Source organism: Lolium rigidum, chromosome 1 (genome assembly GCF_022539505.1).
Source record: "Lolium rigidum isolate FL_2022 chromosome 1, APGP_CSIRO_Lrig_0.1, whole genome shotgun sequence".
Classification (NCBI taxonomy): Eukaryota; Viridiplantae; Streptophyta; class Magnoliopsida; order Poales; family Poaceae; genus Lolium; species Lolium rigidum.
In genome coordinates this window covers 19,760,853-19,783,930 of record NC_061508.1, presented here as the reverse complement: position 1 = coordinate 19,783,930, position 23,078 = coordinate 19,760,853, and the positions used below count along the sequence as shown (strand labels likewise).

General features: G+C 44.6%; 2 protein-coding genes across 2 annotated transcripts; both read left to right on the top strand.

Annotated features, from left to right (window-relative positions):
* The first annotated feature begins 6,172 nt into the window (after nucleotides 1-6,172).
* Nucleotides 6,173-9,481, top strand: LOC124668683 (GDSL esterase/lipase At1g28600-like). The gene is made up of 5 exons (XM_047205778.1): nucleotides 6,173-6,428; nucleotides 6,534-6,758; nucleotides 8,474-8,622; nucleotides 8,743-9,019; nucleotides 9,225-9,481. The coding sequence occupies exons 1-5, from the start codon at nucleotides 6,173-6,175 to the stop codon at nucleotides 9,479-9,481; spliced, it is 1,164 nt and encodes a 387-aa protein (XP_047061734.1).
* Nucleotides 9,482-12,483: 3,002 nt separating this feature from the next.
* Nucleotides 12,484-14,406, top strand: LOC124668671 (probable 3-beta-hydroxysteroid-Delta(8),Delta(7)-isomerase). The gene is made up of 4 exons (XM_047205769.1): nucleotides 12,484-12,626; nucleotides 12,706-12,852; nucleotides 12,955-13,063; nucleotides 14,140-14,406. The coding sequence occupies exons 1-4, from the start codon at nucleotides 12,491-12,493 to the stop codon at nucleotides 14,396-14,398; spliced, it is 651 nt and encodes a 216-aa protein (XP_047061725.1). The 5' UTR covers nucleotides 12,484-12,490; the 3' UTR covers nucleotides 14,399-14,406.
* Nucleotides 14,407-23,078: the final 8,672 nt, after the last annotated feature.

Sequence of the window (23,078 nt, the reverse complement as noted above, 5' to 3'; positions counted from 1 at the left end):
ATTAAATGGTCTAGGGTAAGCTTTGCCCAGTTAATAGATTTTATCTTCTGTACACTTTCCACTAGACTCAACTCAAGTACTTTGTGTGTACATAGTAACCTGTGGTCGGGCACAATACCATATGTCAAAATTTGTCTCACATGCGAACTGATGAAAGGTATATATTTTTCATACTTCGGTCTTTTCGTCTGTAGGACTTTGAGCTTGCAAAGGCAGAAGCAGACAAAATTGAAGATGGTGAAAAGCTTAGAAAAAGTTGTGGCTTAAGGTTGCAAAGCTGGAGGGCCCTTTTGCTCTTAATCTTTGTGAAGCTGATATGTTATTCCTGGTGTATATTTGGTTTTAGATGGACCTGTTTAGGACAAGCAAGCTACACTATGCGTATGAGTATATGTCCCTCAATCCTTATATCGAATTCTCTATGTTCAAAAGGTCACCATCCCGTCGACAAGTTATTAGGTCACTATGTGTAGTGACTCAATATTTTTCTTCAGAAGTTGAATGTGTTGTGCTGTCGCGTTCCAGTGGTAAGTATGAAAGCTTCAAATACTCATTTCATTCCAGCCACATTTCAGTGGAAAAGAGGGCTCTCTTCTAACTACAGTATCTGAAGGTATTAGTGCAAAGCCTACAAATCAATTGACCAACACAGAAATAACTTTACAAAAGAAAAATCTATACGAGAAAAGTAAAAATAAAGGACTACCGCCAGTATGAATGGCAGTACTTTGAAAAAGTCTATGATAAAGTCAAATGGTCGTTTCTTCAACAAACACTCCGTATAAAAGGTTTTCGGAGGAGTGGCGCACTTTAATTAACAACTTTGTTTTTGTAGGAAGTGTCGCCATCAAAGTAAATGATGATGTTGGTCGATACTTTCAAACAAAAAAAGTTTACGACAAGGTGATCCATTATCTCCAATGTTATTCAACATTGTTGCGGACATGTTGGCAATTTTAATTGAGTGTGCTAAAGTTGATGGTCAAATTGAAGGAGTGGTACCTCACTTAGTTGATGGAGGTTTATCAATTCTTCAGTACGCTGATGACACAATTATGTTCATGGATCATGACCTACAAAAAGCTACAAACCTGAAATTAATTTTGTCAGCGTTTGAGCAACTGTCAGGTCTCAAAATAAATTTCCATAAGAGCGAATTGGTTTTCTTTGGAGAAGCCCAAGACGAGGCAAACCTGTATGCCGAACTATTCGGTTGTGGGTTAGGCAGCTTTCCGCTTAGCTATTTGGGCATTCCGGTTCACCACCGGAGACTCACACTTGCTGAATGGAAACTCGTTGAGGAAAAACTTCAGAAATGACTTAGTAGTTGGAAAGGTAAATTACTATCTCTTGGTGGAAGATTGGTTCTCATCAACTCAGTACTCATAAATTTGGTACTGTATATGATTTCCTTCTTCCAGTTGCCTAAGGGAGTCCTTCATAGATTGGACTATTTCCGATCTAGGTTCTTTTGGCAAGGAGATAGTGAGAAGAAAAATACCGGTTGACAAAATGGAGTGTCGTTTGCCGTCCTAAGGATCAAGGTGGAGGTGTCCATGATCTGGAGGTTAAGAATAAAGCTTTACTAGGTAAATGGCTAGCTAGGTTGTTAACTGAGGATGGTGTATGGAAGAATTTGCTGCGGAGGAAGTATGTTGGCTCAAAGGCAATCTCTCAGAGATTCGCATTTTTGGGCAGGCATAATAGCAACTAAGAAATACTTCTTCCCACGTGGCTCCTTTCCATTAGAGATCGGTTTGAGATAAGGTTCTGGGAGGATATATGGTTGGGAACAACCACTCTTCGTGAATAATATCCAGCCTTGTTTAATATTGTGAGACATAAGCATGATACTATACAGAAGGTGATGGAAACATTACCACCGTCTGTAACATTCAGGCACGATCTCATTGGTCCTCGTTTGAACTCTTAGAATGAGCTAATAGAAAGATTAGCTTATGTCCAACTGCAACAAGGATCAGATGAGTTCCGCTGGAATCTTACAAAAAACGGGGTTTTTTCTGTTGGTTCTATGTACTCTGCCTTAGTTGAACATATTCAACCGGTAGTTAATAATAAATCTATTTGGAAGATGAAGATACCACTAAAAACTAAAGTTTTTGCTTGGTACCTCGTCGAGGAGTAATTCTTACTAAAGATAATCTTGCAAAGCGGAACTGACATGGTTGTACCAAGTGTGTTTTCTGTCACGAAGATAAAACAATAAAACACTTGTTCTTCCAATGTCAGTTCGCTAGATCTATATGGTCTTCAGATAGGTTCTACCTTATATCCTCCTAAAAGCGTTGCAAATATATTTGGCAATTGGCTGTACATAGTGGATGCTAGGTTCAAAGTTCTTATCAGAGTGGAGGGATAGCAGTTTTATGCTCGCTTTGGCTATGTAGAAATGGCAAGGTTTTTGATAATAAAAATTCTTCTCTTATGCAGGTCATTTACCGATGTACGGCGTTGCTCCGTTCATGGTCGTCGCTTCAGCGTTTGGAGGACCGCGGCCTATTTACGGAGGCATCTTCACGATTGGAGGAAACGACGAAAGATTTTATTACCCAACATGGGTGGCTGCATAGTCGAAGAATTTTGCTTTCTACAGTCGAGTTTTTTGCTTTTACCAGGCAGAGTACTCGTGTGATTTCCTTTTTTCTTGGCTTTATTCTTCTCGAACTATCATCGGTTGTGTGCATCCTTGTTATGCAGAGACCGGGTGTATTGCTTAACATGAGTAATAATAAAACGCCCTTTATCGAAAAAATGAATGGTAGTACTAAACACCTTGAGATCCAACACCAGCCTTCTTTCGCCACAAACTCTGTAGAGATGATAATCCAATTTTGCAAAACAAATGTACTTGCTGAAGCTGCTGCTGACCTATGTCGTGTCGTATACTTTCCTCCCCGAAATTTACCTCATAGACAACTAGCTAACCCATTTGCCAGTTTGCATGCAGATATACCCAGTTGGTATGGTAGGATCAGCTCAGGAAGCCTGTTTGGGCTGTTTGTGGGAGCTACTGCTGCTGTCAGGAAAGAAGAGATACCCGGAACTTCGAGTAGAACATGACAACGGTAAAATTGTGTGCCCCAAAGGAGCCGCTGCTTCCTCTGTGAGGAGGAAGAGCAGTCCCGGATGGCTGCAATCTGTCCAGTCAAAGAGGCCGGTGATGGCAGATCCATTGGCGTAGCTCTGCAGTAACTTTGGGATTAGTAGTTTTCCTTGGTCACATACCAATAGACGCTTGGATGTAATCTCTCAAGGATTCCAAAAGCTCATTCCTACAATTTGCCACCGTAAAAAGTCTTACCTGCATGACAGCAGAGTATACATTATGATCATTAACCGGTTAAGACAATGAAGATGTTTAATGGAGGGTAGTACCACTAGGTTTAGCAAAAAAAAAAAAAGTCAAGTGCCATATCTTTCTGGACACAAATGTTACCAGAAAATCATGGCAAACACATGTACTTACACCTGGTGAATAGAATATTCTGCAGCTTGTTATAAAAGCGACAAGCAAATAACGAAGAACGATAAAGGTAAACGCAGCGGAGACACAAGATTTAATGTGGAAAACAACACAGAAGGGAAAAAACCACGGGCGCCAGCCAGCAAAACTTCACTATATCGGGGAGTGTTTACAAACGCCGTGAGTTATCTTATAATCTGATAAACCCTAGCCGGCGGCTTACAATATGTATATATAGGCGGTGCCAACGATCCGTACCGTACCGCGGGGGGCGGCCGCCCCCCGCACCCCCCTTCGCCTCGCTCCGCTCGTCAGAAGTTAGCCTCCCTTTAGTATATGAATTTGGATCACAATATAACACAGCTGAGTCCAAACAACAGGAGGGGAACACATTTTGTTCACCTGAGAGTAGATAGTGGGCAAACCTTTTGCATTAGAGAAAAGCTTGATGTCATTCCGGGGAACTCCATATGCTAGGTATGACTGGTTGACAGTAAAACAGAATTGTTAGAGCACAAGAGTTAAAGAAAATTATGGTTATTCATAAAGAAAGACGTCTAATGGAATAACAGATCAGAATGGTCCTATTTTCTAATGAAATATGGTAATACTGAAGTAAATATATAAAATCAGCGAAATGTTGAAATTCCTTTTAAATTACAGTTCATGTCTACAAAAAACCAGCCTTTCAAGACTCAAATAACAATTCATTATCAAGGCATTATATAAGGTAATCCAAAAGGCCAGCCGCTCATCAGAGTTCAGACAGTTAGGCTTAACCTTCGGTCTCTGCTCCACGAGAAATCTGTTTCCAAGTGTTCATAAGACTACAGCTTTAGCAAATACATTTTAGCGTAAATGGTAAGAATTCAAACATGCTCTAGAGATAACACCAAGGGTTTCCTGTCAGACGCTGGGAATTCTTCTATTTCTAGGGTGTACTAAGGTTTCACTAACACATTCAGATATAAGCAAATCACAGTGCCGACAGGGAATTTTTGTGGTGCCAAAGATCATAGCAATCAGCCTTAGTATGCGAGCCTGACTTCTAAATGTTGCTCACCACCTAAATAACATGAACTATTATATCCATGCTACCAATGGATTGCGTAATGTGTAAATTTCAATTATAAACCAAACAAATATCAACCATAGATTTTGGCCAACCAATAGTTTACACTGAAATAAAACTGTACACAACATCACTGTACATCCCCGTCAATAAGTATCAGCAGTGTGCAATTAGTGAACAACACCTCAGGTCTTCCACAGATTAGCAGAACCCCAACCATGACCAAAACCAGCCTAACAAGTATGAAACCAAAACTGAGTTTGCCTTCCAAAGGTGTAATGCGTGAGAAGCTTTTTTGCTTTGCTGACTTCCAGAATTTGCAGCAATTATCTCTAACTATCAGAATTTAGATACTCCGTAACAAAATATGACACATAAACATACGTGATACCTACGATCTGGATGCTGTCGGGGGAATAAGAACCGCGCCGAGGGCGTCGTGTGGGGTGGCTTCGGCCGTCCGCGGCAGCTCCGTGCAGATTTGGATACCGGAGAGGGAGTTCGGCGGCATCGTCTAGCGTGTGGAGTACACAGTCGTTCAGCGTCAACCGAGGCAGCGTTTGAGATGGAGGCGGCGTGATTGGGCGTGTGGGTAGTGACCGCGTGCGAGGTGGAGGCGGTGGTCGTGTGTGAGATGGAAGCGGTGATGTAGTGGCGGTGGCCGCGTGTGAGATGGAGGCGCCGCAGTGGTGGCGGCGGCGGCGGCCAGCGTGCTTGTGGGCAGGCGATGCTCATGGAGCAGCTCTGATTATGTTTTTTTTTTCCCAACTACTACTGTTTGCTGGGCCTGTTCGGCCTAATCTTCATCGCAGAATTTCAACGGTTTGATTATTTCATACTTGTCTCTCTCCATGAGCAGTAGAAGGTACTGTAAAACAAACCATGCTTATGGTGTGAGCTATATATCTTTTCTGCTAACTGTGTTTTCATGCTAGGACAAAGCATGCAGAGATAAACTTTCACTTTGTATGCGAGAGTTGCTCAGAACCATGAATCGTGCGAGGTGGGCCGGCCTTGTGCCATTTCGTTGGCATCTTGGATTATTTTGGCGAGGACGAGGACTGCATGAATCGTGTCCGAAAACTTGGTGAGAGCGCGGGGAGCAAGCTGAGCGAGGTAGAGGACACGACCACCACAGCTGATGGAGGCCATGGGGCAGCTGTGCTTCAGTGGGGACACTCGTTCTATTCTATTCGGCCCTGCTAGCCAGGTGCCATATTTTCTGACGTTTGGATGTGATTAAAAATTTAAGACGAATGAGTGCGAGTGTCGGGATTCTTTGTCAGTGCATAATTGGTGTGGCAGATCTTTTACTAGTACAAGCAACCACCCCGCATGGTTCATCCAAGGGCACAGTTCCACGTATGTAACACTTCGTCCGTAAGCTAGACGATTCCGATTCCGTGCTGACCCGTTCAGTCGGTGCCGTCCTCCCTGCGACTAGCTAGACGATGGAGGTTGGGAGGCACGTCATACACTCATACCTACCGTCGTACCCACCATCCTACTCATATAATCTAGTCCGCGCCGGGTGTAGGTCTCCACAGTTCCTTTCACGTCTGCTTCTACACGTCCGCTTCTACACTGTCTTCCTCGTTCCACCTGAGCAGAAGGTCATGGCTTCCTCTGCCACCATGTCGGTACTGGCGGTGGTTCTTCTGGTACTGGCGGTGGCGCAGCCATCACGGGCGGACACGGCATGCTACACGCGGCTGTTCAGCTTCGGGGACTCGCTGACAGATACGGGCAACTTCCGCTTCGTCTTCCCCAACGACACACTGGCTCCTGGGCTCTCCTTTCCCTACGGCGAGACCTTCTTTCAAAGGCCCACCGGCCGCTTCTCGAATGGCCGCCTCATCGTCGACTTCATTGGTACGCCACAATCACTCATCTCGCACCATCCATGCAACGATCGATCAACTTACTATTGCAAGATGAGTGCTAATTTTGAAATCCATGTGTGTGGGTGTGCTCCAGCGTCCGCGCTAGGGCTGCCGTTCCTGACGCCCTACTGGAGCGGGAAGAGCGTGGAGGACTTCGCGCACGGAGCCAACTTCGCCGTCGCCGGCTCAACGGCGATGGGCCCGGAATTCTTCTGGGACAGGGGCTACTCCGCGGCTGACGCTGAGACCGTGCACCTCGACACGCAGATGAGCTGGTTTAGAGAGCTACTCCACCTGCTCTGCCCAAGCGATTTATCGGGTACGATAACAGTACCTTTTTTAACATGACGTTAACGATGCCTTCAGCAAGGAGTTTTGCTTCAGTGGCGCTCTCTTTGAACTTTTGTAAACTTTTGACCTCTGTTGATGATTAGGATCTTTCGATACCGCTTTGACAGTTAATTTACCCATTCAACTTTAGTGGTGAATGCGGGGTGAGAGAGGACACGGGAGCACACCTTCTCGCCTAGCGATTCGTATTTGAATCACGAAAAACATTTCTTAATTCAAATCAGGCTGATATATATGCGATAGCTTGTACGTGATTACTTACTTATGAGACCTACTCTATTAAGCACTAAAATATACTCCTCCACATGGAATAAGTGTATGATTTTTTCCTTTTCAAAAATCAAATATTTTTAAAATTTAACTAAAGTTTACATAAAATAGAAATATATGGAACATCAAAATTACTATATTATTAAACTACATGTTAAAATGGATCTATCGATATTAATTTAGTGTAATAAATAAATATATCTGCCTTTTTCTAGCGAGTTAGTTAAAATTAATAAAATTTAAGTTCAAACATGTCCAAACGTGCACCTATTTAAACGGAGGGAGTATATGCTATAGCTTGCACTTCATTAGTTCATCCATGATCACGTGATTTAATTGGAATCAAGGTCCCATAAGCTATCCAAACCATGACATAAAACTTTCTTTTTGCTGCATTTGCGGGATATTTTTTAGACAAAGGGATCATATTAATATCGTGGAGATATCAATTACACCCAGCCTCTACAACAAAAATGCCCTAAAGATATTACTGATGCACACATATATATTAAGAAGAGGAAGAAAAAAAAAGTCTCGATACAGTAATCATTTTTTGTAGGTGGAATACATCCACCACCAAGACAACACCGTAATCTAAATTCCCCAAAAGCCACACCTCCAAAAAGGAAGCAATGCACAAGCTCGTAGTCTCCCAAGCATAGAACTTAAGTTTTCAACCTGGAGAAAGTCCACACTCTCAAAACAATGCATTCAACAAAGTCATTGCCAGACACAACCATTATGCCACACCTCGGATTTTCACCCTAAAATATAAGACTATGTACTCTTGTTGTTGCCGTTGCTATGAGTCAAAAAGCAAGTTCTTTATCACTCCGAAGACTCGATCCACCATTACTAGACCTTAGAACCTTAACCGTTATGACATTCTCCGCCATTGACTTCATCACGTGACTCGAAAGGCATGTTCCATGATGTCAACAGATAGCAAAACTTCGCGTCTTGCCCTCCTGAAACAGAACGGACAGAAAATGGGTGCACGTGACTGAATCATGTCCGATCCAGTAATCTACAAGCATCAAACACCCAATGGAGATCGCTAGCGAAACCTTCCTAAACTAGTCACCAGCTAGATAAATGAGGGTAGGCAGCAAGACCACCATCCAACACCTCAACTGATGTGAATCTCCATTGCCAAAATTTTACCGCAAAATGTGAATATACATTTGGACTTACTGTTGCTTCATTTTGACATAACAAATCACCGTGTCATTGTTGTTTTCTAGAGGAGACAACTTCAGCGTCAGAAGTCAGACCTGTCATACTTATAAATACTCCTGTAATGATAGATTGTTTTATGTTTTTGTAATATTTTCAGAATGTTGTATTTTGGAATTTCTAAAGTATTAAATTCTAACATAATATAACGACCTAGATCTTTCTTTTATTTCACAGACTGTGCAGATATGATGAGCACATCTCTATTCTTGGTTGGAGAAATTGGGGGCAATGACTACAACTGTCCTCTCCAATCTTTGATGCCCTTTGAGATGATTCGGTCCTTCACTCCTACTGTAATAGAGAAAATCTCTGACACGATCACTGTGAGTTATTTCTTAGTGTTGCACTTTCTTCCACTGCCACGGTTGTTACAACCTCAACTCCAAATTTTTTTATAAAATAGTGCATGAGTACATACTAATGCAATTGAGTGGAATTTGCAGGATCTGATTGAGCTCGGAGCCAAAACACTACTAGTTCCTGGCAACCTCCCGATTGGGTGCTCACCAGTATACCTGACGACATACAAGAGTAACAAGACACAATACTATGAGCCAGAGACTGGTTGCATCAGTTGGTTGAATGCATTCTCACAGTACCACAATAAAATTCTTGTGGATGAGTTGGAGAAATTGCGAAAGCTTCATCCTAACGTATCAATCATATATGCCGATTACTATGCAGCTGCTATGGAAATATTTGTTTCCCCTAAACAATTTGGTGAGTCTAAAGCTTTTTATGTCATACTATTAATTATGTTCTATAGTGAAAGAAATATACACTTTACTAACTAAGATATGCTAGTCCAAGTAAATCACCAAGCAAGACATAAAATTTTCAAGAGGAACATATAAAATCTTCAAGGAACAAAACTTGCTTCCTTGGATTATCCAATATCCCTCATTTGCAATATTTTTTTGTTTAGGGATTGAGGATCCATTGGTGGCTTGCTGCGGTGGAGCGGGTCCTTATGGCGTGTCTTTGACTGAACGTTGTGGACAAGGAGAATACAACTTGTGTGACGACCCACAAAATTATGGATCCTGGGACGGCATACATCCGACAGAAGCAACATACGAAGCTATTGCCAATGGTTTGTTAAGAGGTTCATATACTAAGCCTCCAATTTCTACCAACACCAATTCATGTGCAAGACCTACTGAGCTTTTCTCTTCCGTTTAATACAAGACAATCTACGATATGTAATATGTAACTATGTTTTTATTTAAATGGAATCTTCATTATCCTAGTCTATGCACAAACTAGCGCTAGTAAAGATGTTCCAAGTAGTGGCATTGCATTTTTTTGCTACTAGTGGCGTGTATCCGACACTGGTAGCCTTTATTAGTGGCACTAGATGACCCGTTGCGCCCTGGTGCAAAGACAAAAGCAAGAAAATATTGTAACTATAAGTTGTATTGTAACTATATGTTTTATCCATGATGTTATATATGACCTTGCTAATCATTTGTATTTGCGGACTGAATAGTCTACTCTCTTTGATTCATACTTTGATTATTTTGTACAAAGCTATAGTTAGGAAGTATTGTGAGTAGGTACTTTGATCTCAGGCAAAAAAGGAAATATCCAGAATAGCACCAGACTAAATAATTTTTCAAGTAATAACATAAATTTTGAAGCAGCAACACTACCATATTGCAAGTGAAGTGACAGTAACGTCATCGTAAAACTCTATACGGTAGCAGTACCAGACTACAATGTACAAAGCGCAATAGACATGTCTTAGATATAATAGTAAGCTACAAAATAAAACAATGTCAATAATCAGCAGCGGTTTTATCTTCTGCCACTCTGTCCAGAGAGCACCATCATCACCATCCTACCAATAGAAATTTATATCATGGTTGCTAAATGACAGCGTAAGTGGTCACCCGGTTCAACTACAAATGAGGATGTTTTCACGGCTCCGAATCTACATATTTCTATGCACTTTCTTACTTTTCTGTACTTGAAATAGAACCGAAAGAAAGTGGAAAGAAATAGGCAGATACTGCGGGTTACACCAACCAGTAAAATTATGCATAGCGAGATATGATTTTTAGATTCCCTCACTGCTATCCTAGCAATACCAGCCAACGCATGAAACTATTAATTCATGAAGTAATAGAACACGTATAAGCTCCATCAAAGCTGTCCAACAAAACTATGTTATTGTCACCATCTCAACTACCAAGTCATGTCTGCTCCTACCACACATACCTACATGGAATATGCGGTGAGCAACCTAAACAAACAAATATCAAAAAAAGGGAGGATTATATGTAAGTAAATGCATCATACTTCAATATGGTGAATCACACGTTGCACACTTGGAGGGGAACTGCACCTTGCTCAGAGTTCCACGGTTATGAAAATAAACATGATCTTCTCATCATTATCTTTGCGAAATCGTTTAACATAACACAACATAGCACGTCAGACAAATTATAATCCTGAGAGCACTGCTGGAATTTTCTTCAGGGAACAAAATCAACTTCAATTAATTGAAACAAGTAATTTTTTTGTAGTATCTCAAACATTGCTAGATTATTTAAGCATCACCTCAATTAAATAAAAGTAAGAAACAAGTAAACTAATTGATCATTTTTTTTTATCTTATAACGTGCAGGGAAGAAACTTCCCGTGAACACTTCTAAACAGGTAGTACCAAGTTGAAAGGCATCATCTACAATCAGACCAGACAAATCTATGACATAACTAAACAAGAACATGATTTCAGTTCAATGCCTTCTCGATTACGTCAGCATAAATCGTGTATGTGTATGGCCTTTCATTCCTAATCTCTCCAAACCTGAATTGTATGATTGCTGCAGCATCTTCTCCCAAAAGAATTTAAAACATATAACCTTAAATTATAGAGCAGATTCACATCCTATCATTTTGAGCATGTGGACATAGTTCTCACAAAAAAAAATATAGACAGCTAACTCACTTCAAAACTGTGGAATTTTCTATGTTCCGATTATATGAACCAAAATCTTAATACAAACAAAGGGGACTACTAAGAAAAGTAAATATACAATTCAGTTTTTACACAATTCAGGTTCCAATTATATGAATCACTTCAAGAAAGCTAGTTCACTTCAAATCTTGAAATCAAGACTGCAGAATTTCTGAATTTTATATTTTTTCTAAGAGAAGTGACCAATAATCTTGTACTTCCTCTCTCCTAAAATAAGTGCTCAACTTTTTGTAGATACAGATGTATCTATAACTAAAATATGTCTATATACTTTCGTATCTACACAAAGTTAAGCATATTTTGTTTTCGATAAAGGGAATGTACTAATATCAACAGATGCTAATTACACCCAGCCACTGCAACAACGGAACACTCTAATAGCAGTACGGATGCACACATCTAAAAAAAGAGAAAAGAAAACTAAGAAACAAAAGTCCCGCTACAGCATCCCAGACCTAGCAACAGCAATACATCCACCACCAAGACAACACCCGAAGTACAGACTCTCCAAAAGCGATGTCTCCAAGAAGGGAACGGTGCCCCAGCGCCGTCGTCGCCCGACCAAAGATCTTAGGTTTTCACCCTGAAGATAGTCTCCACTCTCAAAACAATGCCTCCAGCAAGATCATTGTCAGGCACAACCAGTTAAAGCTAGACCTTGGGGTTTCACCCTGAAATGTAGTACCTAAACTTCACCTGTATTGTCGCTTCTACTTTCATACCACTGATGCGGAGTCCGGAACGCCAAGCAAGTCCCTTAATATCGCAGAGACTTGAACCACCCTTAGCTAGTCCTCCAATTCGGTCTTCGTGATATTCCTTCTTTTGACTTCACCATGGACCAAAAAGTCAGTTGGTGTCAACACAAAATAGAGCTTCGCGCCGCTCCATCAGAACCAAATGGTCGGAATAAAAGCATGGGTACGCGAGACCGAATACCACCCAATCCAGCAAACTCCAGGCAAAAGATGCATTGTTCCATTCGCCGGCGGCGCCTTCCGAAACCGAAACTGGTTAGTGGAGATATTTGCTGCAATACTTGTGTTTTCTTCGCTGGTTATCTAGCGATTCGCAATTTTAGTATTCTGTAATTCCTAGTACGTGGAAATACAAGCATTGATCCCTATTCGACACCGGTGAGCCTCCGGGACGGCAGCTGTCTTCTCTCACCATCTCCGAATCCAGATCGAAACCTGTCTGAGACGGCAATGGCCGCCCACCCCTACGCGCCGGCGGAGCTCGACCTCCCGGGCTACGTGCCGCTGCGCCTCTCCCAGCTCGAGATCCTAGCGGGCTACCTCGGCACCTCCGTCTTCGTCCTGCTCGCCGTCTGGCTCGTCTCCGGTACACCCCAACTCCCCTCTCCCCGATCCCTCCTTTCCTCCACCTCCCTCTCCCGACCCAAGATCCATTCGTCTCGCAGGAAGGTGCCGCCGACTATCCAAGGCCGACCGCCTGCTCATGTGCTGGTGGGCGTTCACCGGCCTGACCCACATCCTCATCGAGGGGCCATTCGTCTTCACCCCGGATTTCTTCTCCAAGACCAACCCCAATTACTTCGATGAAGTCTGTAAGTCGCCTCCCACTTCCCGCATCGATCTCTGTACTTCAGCTCCGGATCAACCAATGTGTGGAGTTTTGAGGTCACGCTGTCTTTTCTGTAATTGTCCAGGGAAGGAGTACAGCAAAGGCGACTCCAGATACGTCGCCAGGGACACCGCCACCGTCACGGTCGAAGGGATCACGGCTGTGCTCGAAGGCCCCGCTTCGCTGCTTGCAGTGTATGCCTTCTTTCATCTTACGATCATCCAGACCTTTGATAACCAGAATTTGATGTGACGGACTACTGATACATACTTCAAGAGAGCATATATGTGGATCGATGGGATTATGCTCAGGTCTGCAAAGTAGTGTGTCCTGTTGTATAACTTCATCATGATAAGACGCTGGCACATTACAGAATCCGTAAACAAGCCAAGTGTATTTCCATGTGCTCCCTTGTGGATGGTTTTACTGGCCCTGAAATAAACTGGAATCATGACGAATTGGGTGTTTCACTAAATCTGGACGGGATATCAGGGTCATAGAAATAGCACAATAAAACAAACTCTGTGTGTGCTACTAAATCATTGAGACCTTGATAAGCACAATCTGATGTTGATAACTCATGGAAGTTCAGAATTTCGTGTGACAGGCTACTGGATCATGCTGCAGTCAGTAACTATTTTGTGCTGCATTAGTGCTCACTATTGTTGTATCTGCATGATTATAGGCTGGAACAATAGTGCAATGGCCGCAAATTATAGAATTCGTGAATAAATGAAGTGTGTTTTGATATCCTCCCTTGTGGATAGTTTTGCTGGCCCTTCACAGGCATCATGATGATTTGACTTCTTGAGTAAATATAGACAGGATATTAAGGTCACTGAAAGAAACATTTGAACATAGCTTTTGTGAACTTCAAAAATCCACGACTATTAAACTACGATTTACAGATTGATTATCTTGTCAGAAAATACTGTGGTTCAATAAATCGTAGGTACATATGATTACACGGAGAGTCAGTTCCTTCTTGTGTTTTTAGGTTGTCCCACACTAAAGCGGTTGAACCGCAATGCATAGCAACACAGCTACACAAGGCAGTAGCATTATTTCTAGGACTTTTTTCTAAGGTGTGACAAATCTCATCTTGACATTTTTCAGTGGGAGTTCATTTCCAAAATTGGCAGGCTCATTTTCTTCATGTTTAGCAGAAGTATATAGCACACATAGTTTGTATGAAGTTTTATTCCGCAGTTGTTGTAATTTTGATTGCGTACCTTTTTATTTTATCTCACCACAAGTTTCCTGCTTGTAGCTATGCAATTGGATCGGGGAAGTCCTATAGCCATATCCTCCAGTTCACTGTATGTCTGGGCCAGCTGTACGGATGCTTGGTCTACTTCATCACCGCCTACCTGGATGGCTTCAACTTCTGGGTCAGTCCATTCTACTTCTGGGCATATTTCATCGGCGCAAACAGTTCATGGGTTGTGATACCAACGCTGATCGCCGCAAGGAGTTGGAAGAGGATCTGCGCAGCAATCCATCAAAGCGAAAAGGTCAAGACCAAGTAATGCCTTCCATAGTCAGGGTATCATACTATGGAGAGGAGACATTGTTTGCTTGCCACACTGAAATTTGTTTGATCTTAGTAGCAATCTGCTTGTAGACGTTGCAAACCATGTCGTCTCAAACAACTATGTAATATTGAATTGCGTTTCTTGTCTACTGATTTCCTGTGTGAACTGGAGACTGCCATGGCATGGGCACTAGCGGCTGATCGTTGCGCCACCTTGTAATACTAGGAAGATGAATTTAATTTTAATTTTAATGGTGCCGTACCTCCCCAAGAACGTAGACCAGAGGGACTGTCGCTGTAGTTTGGCTGGATGACCATGAACTTTAACTAGGCAATGAATTCACATGTGTAGTGCTACTAGTTGAATGCCCGTACGTTGCTACGGGTTTTTTTTCTTACAATATATCAATACAATAGTTGTAAAAATTCACGTGTATAAAAGAGATAACCATAAAGTAGTATATTTTGACAACTATTATTTTGACATCATTTGAATATGAAATAAATACTCCAGTAACTGTTTTATATTAAAAAGATCTCCTCCTTAGAGTATGTCGTAGTTGTATGGAATATTTTCTCGCACTTCACTTTTATGGTACTTGAGAAAGCATACCAAAATAATTTTCCTCAGGTCGATAACATTATGCACAACAATATTTATCATTAGTATGTATAATTTTAGTGAAAATATAAAGTGCAACGTAAAATACCTACTGTGCATATTGGATGAACCACATCTTTACATTTCACGAGAGCATAATATATAAAAAATAACCAGACGTATTCCTAGATAAATGTCTCGTTGTTATCTTAATTATTGAAGAAAGTAACACATATGGGCTTTATTAGAGATTCTGACGTGCTTGAACTTTGCGGAATACCAGCTGGTGACATGCATGGCCAGAATAATATACCGGCATTCCAACCAGGTTGTGCTTATGAAAGTATGTCGGTTAGGTAAATTGCAATTCTTTGTAAGATCAATTGCATGTGGCGTGATCGAACCATTTTACTCTCCGATGGTGGTGGCACAAAAAAAGGATCAATAAAAGACACACATAAGTCATGCTTATCGATGAAGAACAAGTTAAAGTGGCCTATGGATGCATAAGGAAGAAAAACCTTCAAAAGGACAACAATTATAAACACATATAATGTGAGACAGTTAGATAAGTGAATATATTACCAGTATGCGTGAAGCGATTCTATAGTCTATCCCAGGCCAACTATTGAGCAATGTTGCTAGGGATGGATATTTGGCTTTACTCGCCATTTTTTTACCTTGTGTGAAATCCACCATCTCCGTATGAGAAAAGAATGTTTAAAAACATAGAGACACCAATGAAAATACATATTGTAGTAACTTAGACAAAAGCGTAGATCCATGTAGTGCACATCAGTCTCTGCCATTTGTAGGATCTCGTTGCATGCCACTATTTATATTCTGAAGTTGAAGCAATCATTGTCCATAAGTTGATCCATCCTAAATATGTTCTGGATTTTCTTAAAATTTAAGCCTATTGAATACGGTTTGAAGCTTTCTTTGCATCGGAGCATATATCTTTCGATTCTTTTGGAGTATCGATGATATCAGTGTGTCCCGGCCATAATCTACAAAAGAAAAATTATTTATGAAGTAATAAGAAATAAATAAAATCATATAAGACATAGAATGGAGAAACTAAATAAAGTCATAGCTCAACAGAAGATACGGAGAGCTAGAAATCCAATTATATCGCCATTTCAGCAAGACTTGCCCAACACACACGCATATAACTTAACGACTTTGTTTTGACAGGAAAAAGGAAAAGATAGTCACCACTGAGCCCTCTCCCCTGTCGCTGCTGCAATCAACCGTAGGCTACGCGATCTGATGATAAACGTGGATGCAATGGCACAGATTAGTATAAACGTCGGCGCGCTGGCACTGTAAGCCTGAAACTCTATCCTATCATTTCCCGCCGTTCTTCTTCCCTCTCCCCACTCCGACCAGAGCAATTCACCTCCAGCCGGTGCGATGTGCGACCTTGATTGATGCTAGATGTGTTCCTTTGTGGACGTGATTGACTGCTTGATGTGCAACCTTGATTGATGTTGGATGTGTTTCCTTGTGATCCCAATTGCCATGATTCTTTCCTTATTTGAAATCAGTCGACGTGATTCTTTCCTTAAATGAAACCAATCGACTTGATTGACCTTGGATTTTTTCTTACATGCTAAAGAAAAATTGTTTAACGCGGACATGATTTGATGGGCATTTTTATGGTGATGAGCGGCTGAGATCTTCCGAATGTTTGATGTCAAAGTGGACACCATCCCCAACTCCAATATAAAGATAAAGAATTATTGAAGAAAGTAACACATATGGGCTTTATTAGAGATACTCACGTGCTTGAACTTTGCGGAATACCAGCTGGTGACATGCATGGCCAGAATAATATATCGGCATTCCAACCAGGTTGTGCTTATGAAAGTGTGTCGGTTAGGTAAATTGCAATTCTTTGTAAGATCAATTGCATGTGGCGTGATCAAACCATTTTACTCTCCGATGGTGGTGGCACAAAAAAAGGATCAATAAAAGACACACATAAGTCATGCTTATCGATGAAGAACAAGTTAAAGTGGCCTATGAATGCATAAGGAAGAAAACCTTCAAAAGAACAACAATTATAAACACATATAATGTGAGACAGTTGGATAAGTGAATATATTACCAGTATGCGTTAAGCGATTCTATAGTCTATCCCAGGCCAACTATCGAGCAATGTTGCTAGGGATGGATATTTGGCTTTACTCGCCATTTTTTTACCTTGTGTGAAATCCACCATCTCCGTATGAGAAAAGAATGTTTAAAAACATAGAGACAACAATGAAAATACATATTGTAGTAACTTAGACAAAAGCGTAGATCCATGTAGTGCACATCAGTCTCTGCCATTTGTAGGATCTCGTTGCATGCCACTATTTGTATTCTGAAGTTGAAGCAATCATTGTTCATAAGTTGATCCATCCTAAATATGTTCTGGATTTTCTTAAAATTTAAGCCTATTGAATACGGTTTGAAGCTTTCTTTGCATCAGAGCATATATCTTTCGATTCTTTTGGAGTATCGATGATATCAGTGTGTCCCGGCCATAATCTACAAAAGAAAAATTATTTATGAAGTAATAAGAAATAAATAAAATCATATAAGACATAGAATGGAGAAACTAAATAAAGTCATAGCTCAACAGAAGATAAGGAGAGCTAGAAATCCAATTATATCGCCATTTCAGCAAGACTTGCCCAACACACACGCATATAACTTAACGACTTTGTTTTGACAGGAAAAAGGAAAAGATAGTCACCACTGGTCCCTCGCCCCTGTCGCTGCTGCAATCAACCATAGGCTACGCGATCTGATGATAAACGTGGATGCAATGGCACAGATTAGTATAAACGTAAGTAAGTAAAGAAAAAAGTCTACACGCGATCTGAAAATATAGTGAAATAAAATCAAGGACAAGCCGCTGCGGCGCGCTGGCGCTATAAGCCTGAAACTCTATCCTATCATTTCCCGCCGTTCTTCTTCCCTCTCCCCACTCCGACCAGAGCAATTCACCTCCAGCCGGCGCGATGTGCGACCTTGATTGATGCTAGATGTGTTCCTTTGTGGACGTGATTGACTGCTTGATGTGCAACCTTGATTGATGTTGGATGTGTTTCCTTGTGATCCCAATTGCCGTGATTCTTTTCTTATTTGAAATTAGTCGACGTGATTATTTCCTTAAATGAAACCAATCGACTTGATTGACCTTGGATTTTTTCTTACATGCTAAAGAAAAATTGTTTAATGCGGACATGATTTGATGGGCATTTTTATGGTGATGAGCGGCTGAGATCTTCCGAATGTTTGATGTCAAAGTGGACACCATCCCAACTCCAATATAAAGATAAAGATAAAGATAAAGAAAATCAGTGGTAGTTAACAGTTTTTTCAAAAAAATCAGGGGTTTGAACGATATCAATCTTTCAGATCTCGAAAACCAAAGGATTTGGTCAATATAAATCTCCTGCAGAAAAAACGGAATTGATTGATATGATAGTTTACCATACGGCGCTCTGCTCGGAACTGTTAAGAGCATCCCCACTCGTTGGCGCTCCCCATGCCCAAATCCGGACGAAACAACTGCCGGATTGGACGAAATTAAGTCGTGGGGAGTACCGTATTTCCAGTCGTCCACCCGGAGTTCGGCGGATAGAGTTTAAATTCAAACAAATCGCCGTCCCGCGCTACAAGTACGGCCAGTTGATCGGCAAAAGGAGCAAAAGATCAGCCACGGATCGGCGATCGGAGGGAAATTACACGGAGACGAGGCTCGTCGGCAGTCCCGGCCGGCACGGCGGTGTCCGACGGACCGGTTTCCTCACACGCCGTGGCCGAAGCGGGCTGCGGCGGCCGACGATGAAGCAGCGGCGGTGGACGTCGAAGCGGCCGCGGTCGGCGAGGTAGATGGTGAGGTAGACGAGGTAGGAGCCGGCGGAGACGACGAAGGATTGGCCGGAGTGGCTCGGAGGATGTCGCTGCGGTGGCCCCGGTACCAATTCCTCGTCTCCTCGTCCATCGGTTCCATGTCGCCGCCGCCCATGAGGAACGCCAAGTCCGTGTTCCTCTTCTTCGCCGCCGCCGTCGTCTTCGAGCGGGGCGATCCGGACGCCTTGGTTGGCGAGCATCTCCCGCCACCTGCCGTCGAACTTGTCGTTCCTCCCGTCGGCGTGCGACCTCAAGTCGGCCCGGCACTTGTCGATCGACGCACTGCATCCTGTCGGCGGGATTGCCCGTCTTTTGAGCTCTTTGAGCTTCTTCTGGCCGAGTTCAGGGCGCCCTTCCGCCGCGCAAGCCGCCGGAGCGTCGGGGTTGTACTGCTCGGTCTTGCTCTTCGAGAGGGTCGTGCGGACTTCCTTCCACTTCTCGCAGTTCTCGAGGCGGGCGTAGACGTTGAGGAACTTGAACTGCAGGCCGGTGTCGTCCGTGTACATGTCCAAAGCTCGGCGCAGGCTGGGGAAAAAGAACACGGCGATACGGGTCAGCTAACGACGATGTACCTCGGTGATGCAGGGTCGACGGAGCATACCTTTTGCTCCAAGTCGTGGCCGCTGATCGGCCGTTTGTCGCACTCCTCCTGTATGCCGTGCCATTTGCTGCACGCCGTCTGCATGATCCCCCAATGGGTGGCCATTGCCTTGTCTCCTCGGTACACGTTCATGTTCGTCTTGTTGAAGTAGGGATCGACGAGTTTGCGCTCCTCGTACGCCTGTTTCACTCGAAGCCAGTATGTGTCGAACGACTGATTGGCCCCGATTATGCCGTTCATGGACACGGTCATCCAAGCTTCGGCGAGGCACTCCTCTTCCTTCGGTGTCCATTTGATACGCGGTTCGGCAGGCGGCGAGTCCTTCTTCCTCTTCTTCTTCCCCTCCGACAGGTTGGCGGCGGCTTGTGTTGGCTCTTCTTCTTCCTCGTCTTCTTCTTCGACGGCTTGGCTTCCGTCGGCAACATCCTCCCGATGCTCGTTGCGCGCCGCCACAGTGGCCGTCGCCCTCTGCTCCTCTTGCGTGAAGAACCCCGGGCACGCAGCGGCGGCGGCCATGAAAAACCCCGGGCTCGCGGCGGCGGCGGCGGAGCCGGAGGTGATCATCTCGTGGATCTCCTCTTCGTTCGGCGCCGCCATCGCACCGAACGCGAGCGGCCCTCGTCGCATGGCCGGCGAGGTGCCCTCGGACCGGCCGCCGCCGCCGACGTCCAAGCTCGGGCGGCGACGGCGTGGACCTGGACGGTTGGACGTAGGCGCCCTCTTGGAACACGGCGGTCGGCGGCGGCGAGTACGGCGAAGGGGAGAAGGACGACGGGGAACTGGTTGTACCTTGCGTCGGCCATTGGCCGGGGAACATGCTGCCGCCGCTCATGGCCATGCTGATCATCCTCGCTTGTTCGTCCTGGGCCGCCGCCGCCACCCTCTTAGCGGCGGCTTTTTTCACCCTCTCCGCCCTGCCGCTTGTCTCCACCTCGCGCCGTTTCTCGTCCGCCGCCCACTCGGCGTTCGACATGCCCGGCGGCTTCGTCTTCTTCGCCCGCATCTTCCTCGCCGACGCCTTCGGCGGCATTGTGGTGGACGAGAAGACGAGGAGGAGAGTGGTGGTGGACGAGAAGACGCCGCCGGAAGCTGGAGGCTGGAAGACGAGGAGATTGGGGAATTTCGGCGGGAGAGAATGGGGATATGCAAGCAAATTGGAGGGAATGGGGATATGCAAGCAAATTGGAGGGAAAATCGACAGGATTTGGTTTTCCAGTCGCCGACTACGCGGGTCCACACGACGTTTCGCGCCAAAATCTTCGTCCGGAGTCCCCGAGCGCGCCCCGGGGGGCCGGGGATGGCGTGGGCTCGCCGGATGGATGAAGGGCTAAATCCGGACGAAAACGAGAAACCGGGGGCGCGACTGGGCCGAATTTCGCCGTCCGGATGGAAAAAACGTCGCTCGGGGACGAGTGGAGATGCTCTAATAAGGCGATTCGTATCAATCTTTCAGATGTCGACAACAAAAGGATTTGGTCAATATAAATCTCCTGCGGAAAAAACGGAATTGATTGATATGATACCATACGGCGCTCTGCTCGGAACTGTTAATAAGGCGATTCGTAACACCATGTTGTGATGTGAGATGGATCTGCCTATGGCGGCGGCGGGAGCACCGCAACAGGGTGACACACCAAGATCCTGGTCAGACCTCCCGCTGGACCTTGCCGCCGCCGTGCTCCGGCGCCTCCCGCCGCGGCCCCAGGACCGCATCCGCTTCGGCGCCGTGTGCCCGCAGTGGCTCGCCGCCGCGCGAGAGAACCCAGCAATGCCCCCGCACTTTCCCTGGCTCGCCTTACCCAACCGGACCTTCTACAGCCTGCCGGACACCTCCTTCCGGCCGTTGCAGGTGCACCTCGACGGCCACCGGCAGCTGCCGCACGCGCAGACCTCCTGCGGCGAGTGGCTCGTCTTCGAGCGCCACGACGGCGCCATCACGCTCATGAGCCCACTCTCCGCCGCCGCCGGCACCATAGTGCTCCCCGGGCTCCACAGCCTCAACCCTGACCACAAGGACGTCCAAGTCCAAGGGCCAGCCATCCGGAAGCTAGTCGTGTGCTCGGGTAACCTCGTAGCCGCAGCGGTGGTAGACAAGCCGAGGGAGCCGTACGTCAAGCTGGCGCTGTGCCGGCCAGGGTCGGCCTCGTGGTCGTGGGCGCTCGTGGACGGCGCCAACGTTTTCGCCCGAGACTTTGTGCTGTACCAGGGGCGGCTTTACGCCTTCGGCCACGACAGGAGCCTGGACATGGTCTCTATCACCGCCGACGACGGCGAACCGTCCGTGTCCAGCGTCGACCGCGTCATCGACAGCGTCATGCGGACGTCCCCGCTCCAGCCATGCTACCTGCTGGAATCCGGCGGCGCGCTGCTGCTGATAACCGAAACCACGGATACGTTGGAGGGCATCAAGTTGTTGGCGCCTGCGGTGGCCAAGTTCGCGGTGTACGTGGCGAGCTTCGAGCGCTCGCGGTGGACGATGGCGCGTGGCGACGTTCTGGAAAAGGTGTCCGGCGGCCGGGCGCTCTTCGTCGGGCCATGGTGTTCCCGGTCTGTTGCTGCCGGTGGCCCCGACCAGCCCGGGAGCGTGGGAGGAAACTCCATCGTCTTCTTCTCCTACGAACGCCTTTACTTCGCCGCATTTCACCGGAGGAGGTTGCCGTTCTACTGCGCCGTCTTCAACCTCAAGACGCAACGGTGGCAGCGGTGTCTCCTGCAGACATCTGTGCAGCCGCTCAAAGGTTTCCAGGCAACGTGGCTGTTCCCTCCCAGCAAGCCATGAATTCGTTACTTCTACCACACAATAATATTCTGGCATTTGCATGGTGTTGTAGTATCAGTACTACTCTAGTCTCCTATTATGCATTTGCATCGTCATGTTGTATGAGTGACAATATCCAAGCTTCAATTTCACATGATGTGTTCACTGTTCAGTACTCTGCTCAAGTGTGCCGCTTGTCAATACCCTGTTGAAATATACTAGGAAGTGTTGGCACGGCTGTGGAGTAATTCAACATGTAAAATCAAATCCTTTGTCATCTATATATTATATATTAAAATTCAACCTAAGGAACAAAGAATTTTGTAGAGTAGGCATAATTGTTTGCAAGTAAACTTTCATGGATAAGTATAAGCTTACAAAAGAACATCACTTGTTCTTCTGCCTAAGCTTTCGAGAAAAAAAACAGTCAACCACTCCTGCTTAATGACCAGTTTCGTCTAACAATTGGTGAAGATAACTATAGATTAGTACTCGTCAATGTTAACCCAACAAAAGCTAGCACATTATCTTGTCCGAAGATGAGCCTAGAAACGGTAGAAATAGAAGGTGCACTTGCAAGAACATGTAAACACATTAGTCCTTCATGTCTAATTATACCCAAGCCATGGGAATGAGTCGACTCTTCCTGCATGGAATAATATCCCTTTTCGGATTATTGAGAAAGATTCACCATGAATGAAAAGCCATAAAAGAAAGGACAGGTAGTGGAATACAGTTTTGCTATATTTTGCAATATTATTGAGAAATCATACGACATGTAGTACTTCATAAATTACAGGGAA

What these genes read in the sequence shown, in the direction of transcription:
- LOC124668683 (XM_047205778.1), top strand. Translation starts at nt 6,173, where the DNA reads ATGGCTTCCTCTGCCACCATGTCGGTACTGGCGGTGGTTCTTCTGGTA. An exon ending in CCTCATCGTCGACTTCATTG is followed by an intron (nt 6,429 to 6,533) that starts GTACGCCACAAT and finishes GGTGTGCTCCAG; the next exon opens with CGTCCGCGCTAGGGCTGCCG. An exon ending in CTGCCCAAGCGATTTATCGG is followed by an intron (nt 6,759 to 8,473) that starts GTACGATAACAG and finishes TTTATTTCACAG; the next exon opens with ACTGTGCAGATATGATGAGC.
- LOC124668671 (XM_047205769.1), top strand. Translation starts at nt 12,491, where the DNA reads ATGGCCGCCCACCCCTACGCGCCGGCGGAGCTCGACCTCCCGGGCTAC. An exon ending in CAATTACTTCGATGAAGTCT is followed by an intron (nt 12,853 to 12,954) that starts GTAAGTCGCCTC and finishes GTAATTGTCCAG; the next exon opens with GGAAGGAGTACAGCAAAGGC. An exon ending in CCCGCTTCGCTGCTTGCAGT is followed by an intron (nt 13,064 to 14,139) that starts GTATGCCTTCTT and finishes TCCTGCTTGTAG; the next exon opens with CTATGCAATTGGATCGGGGA.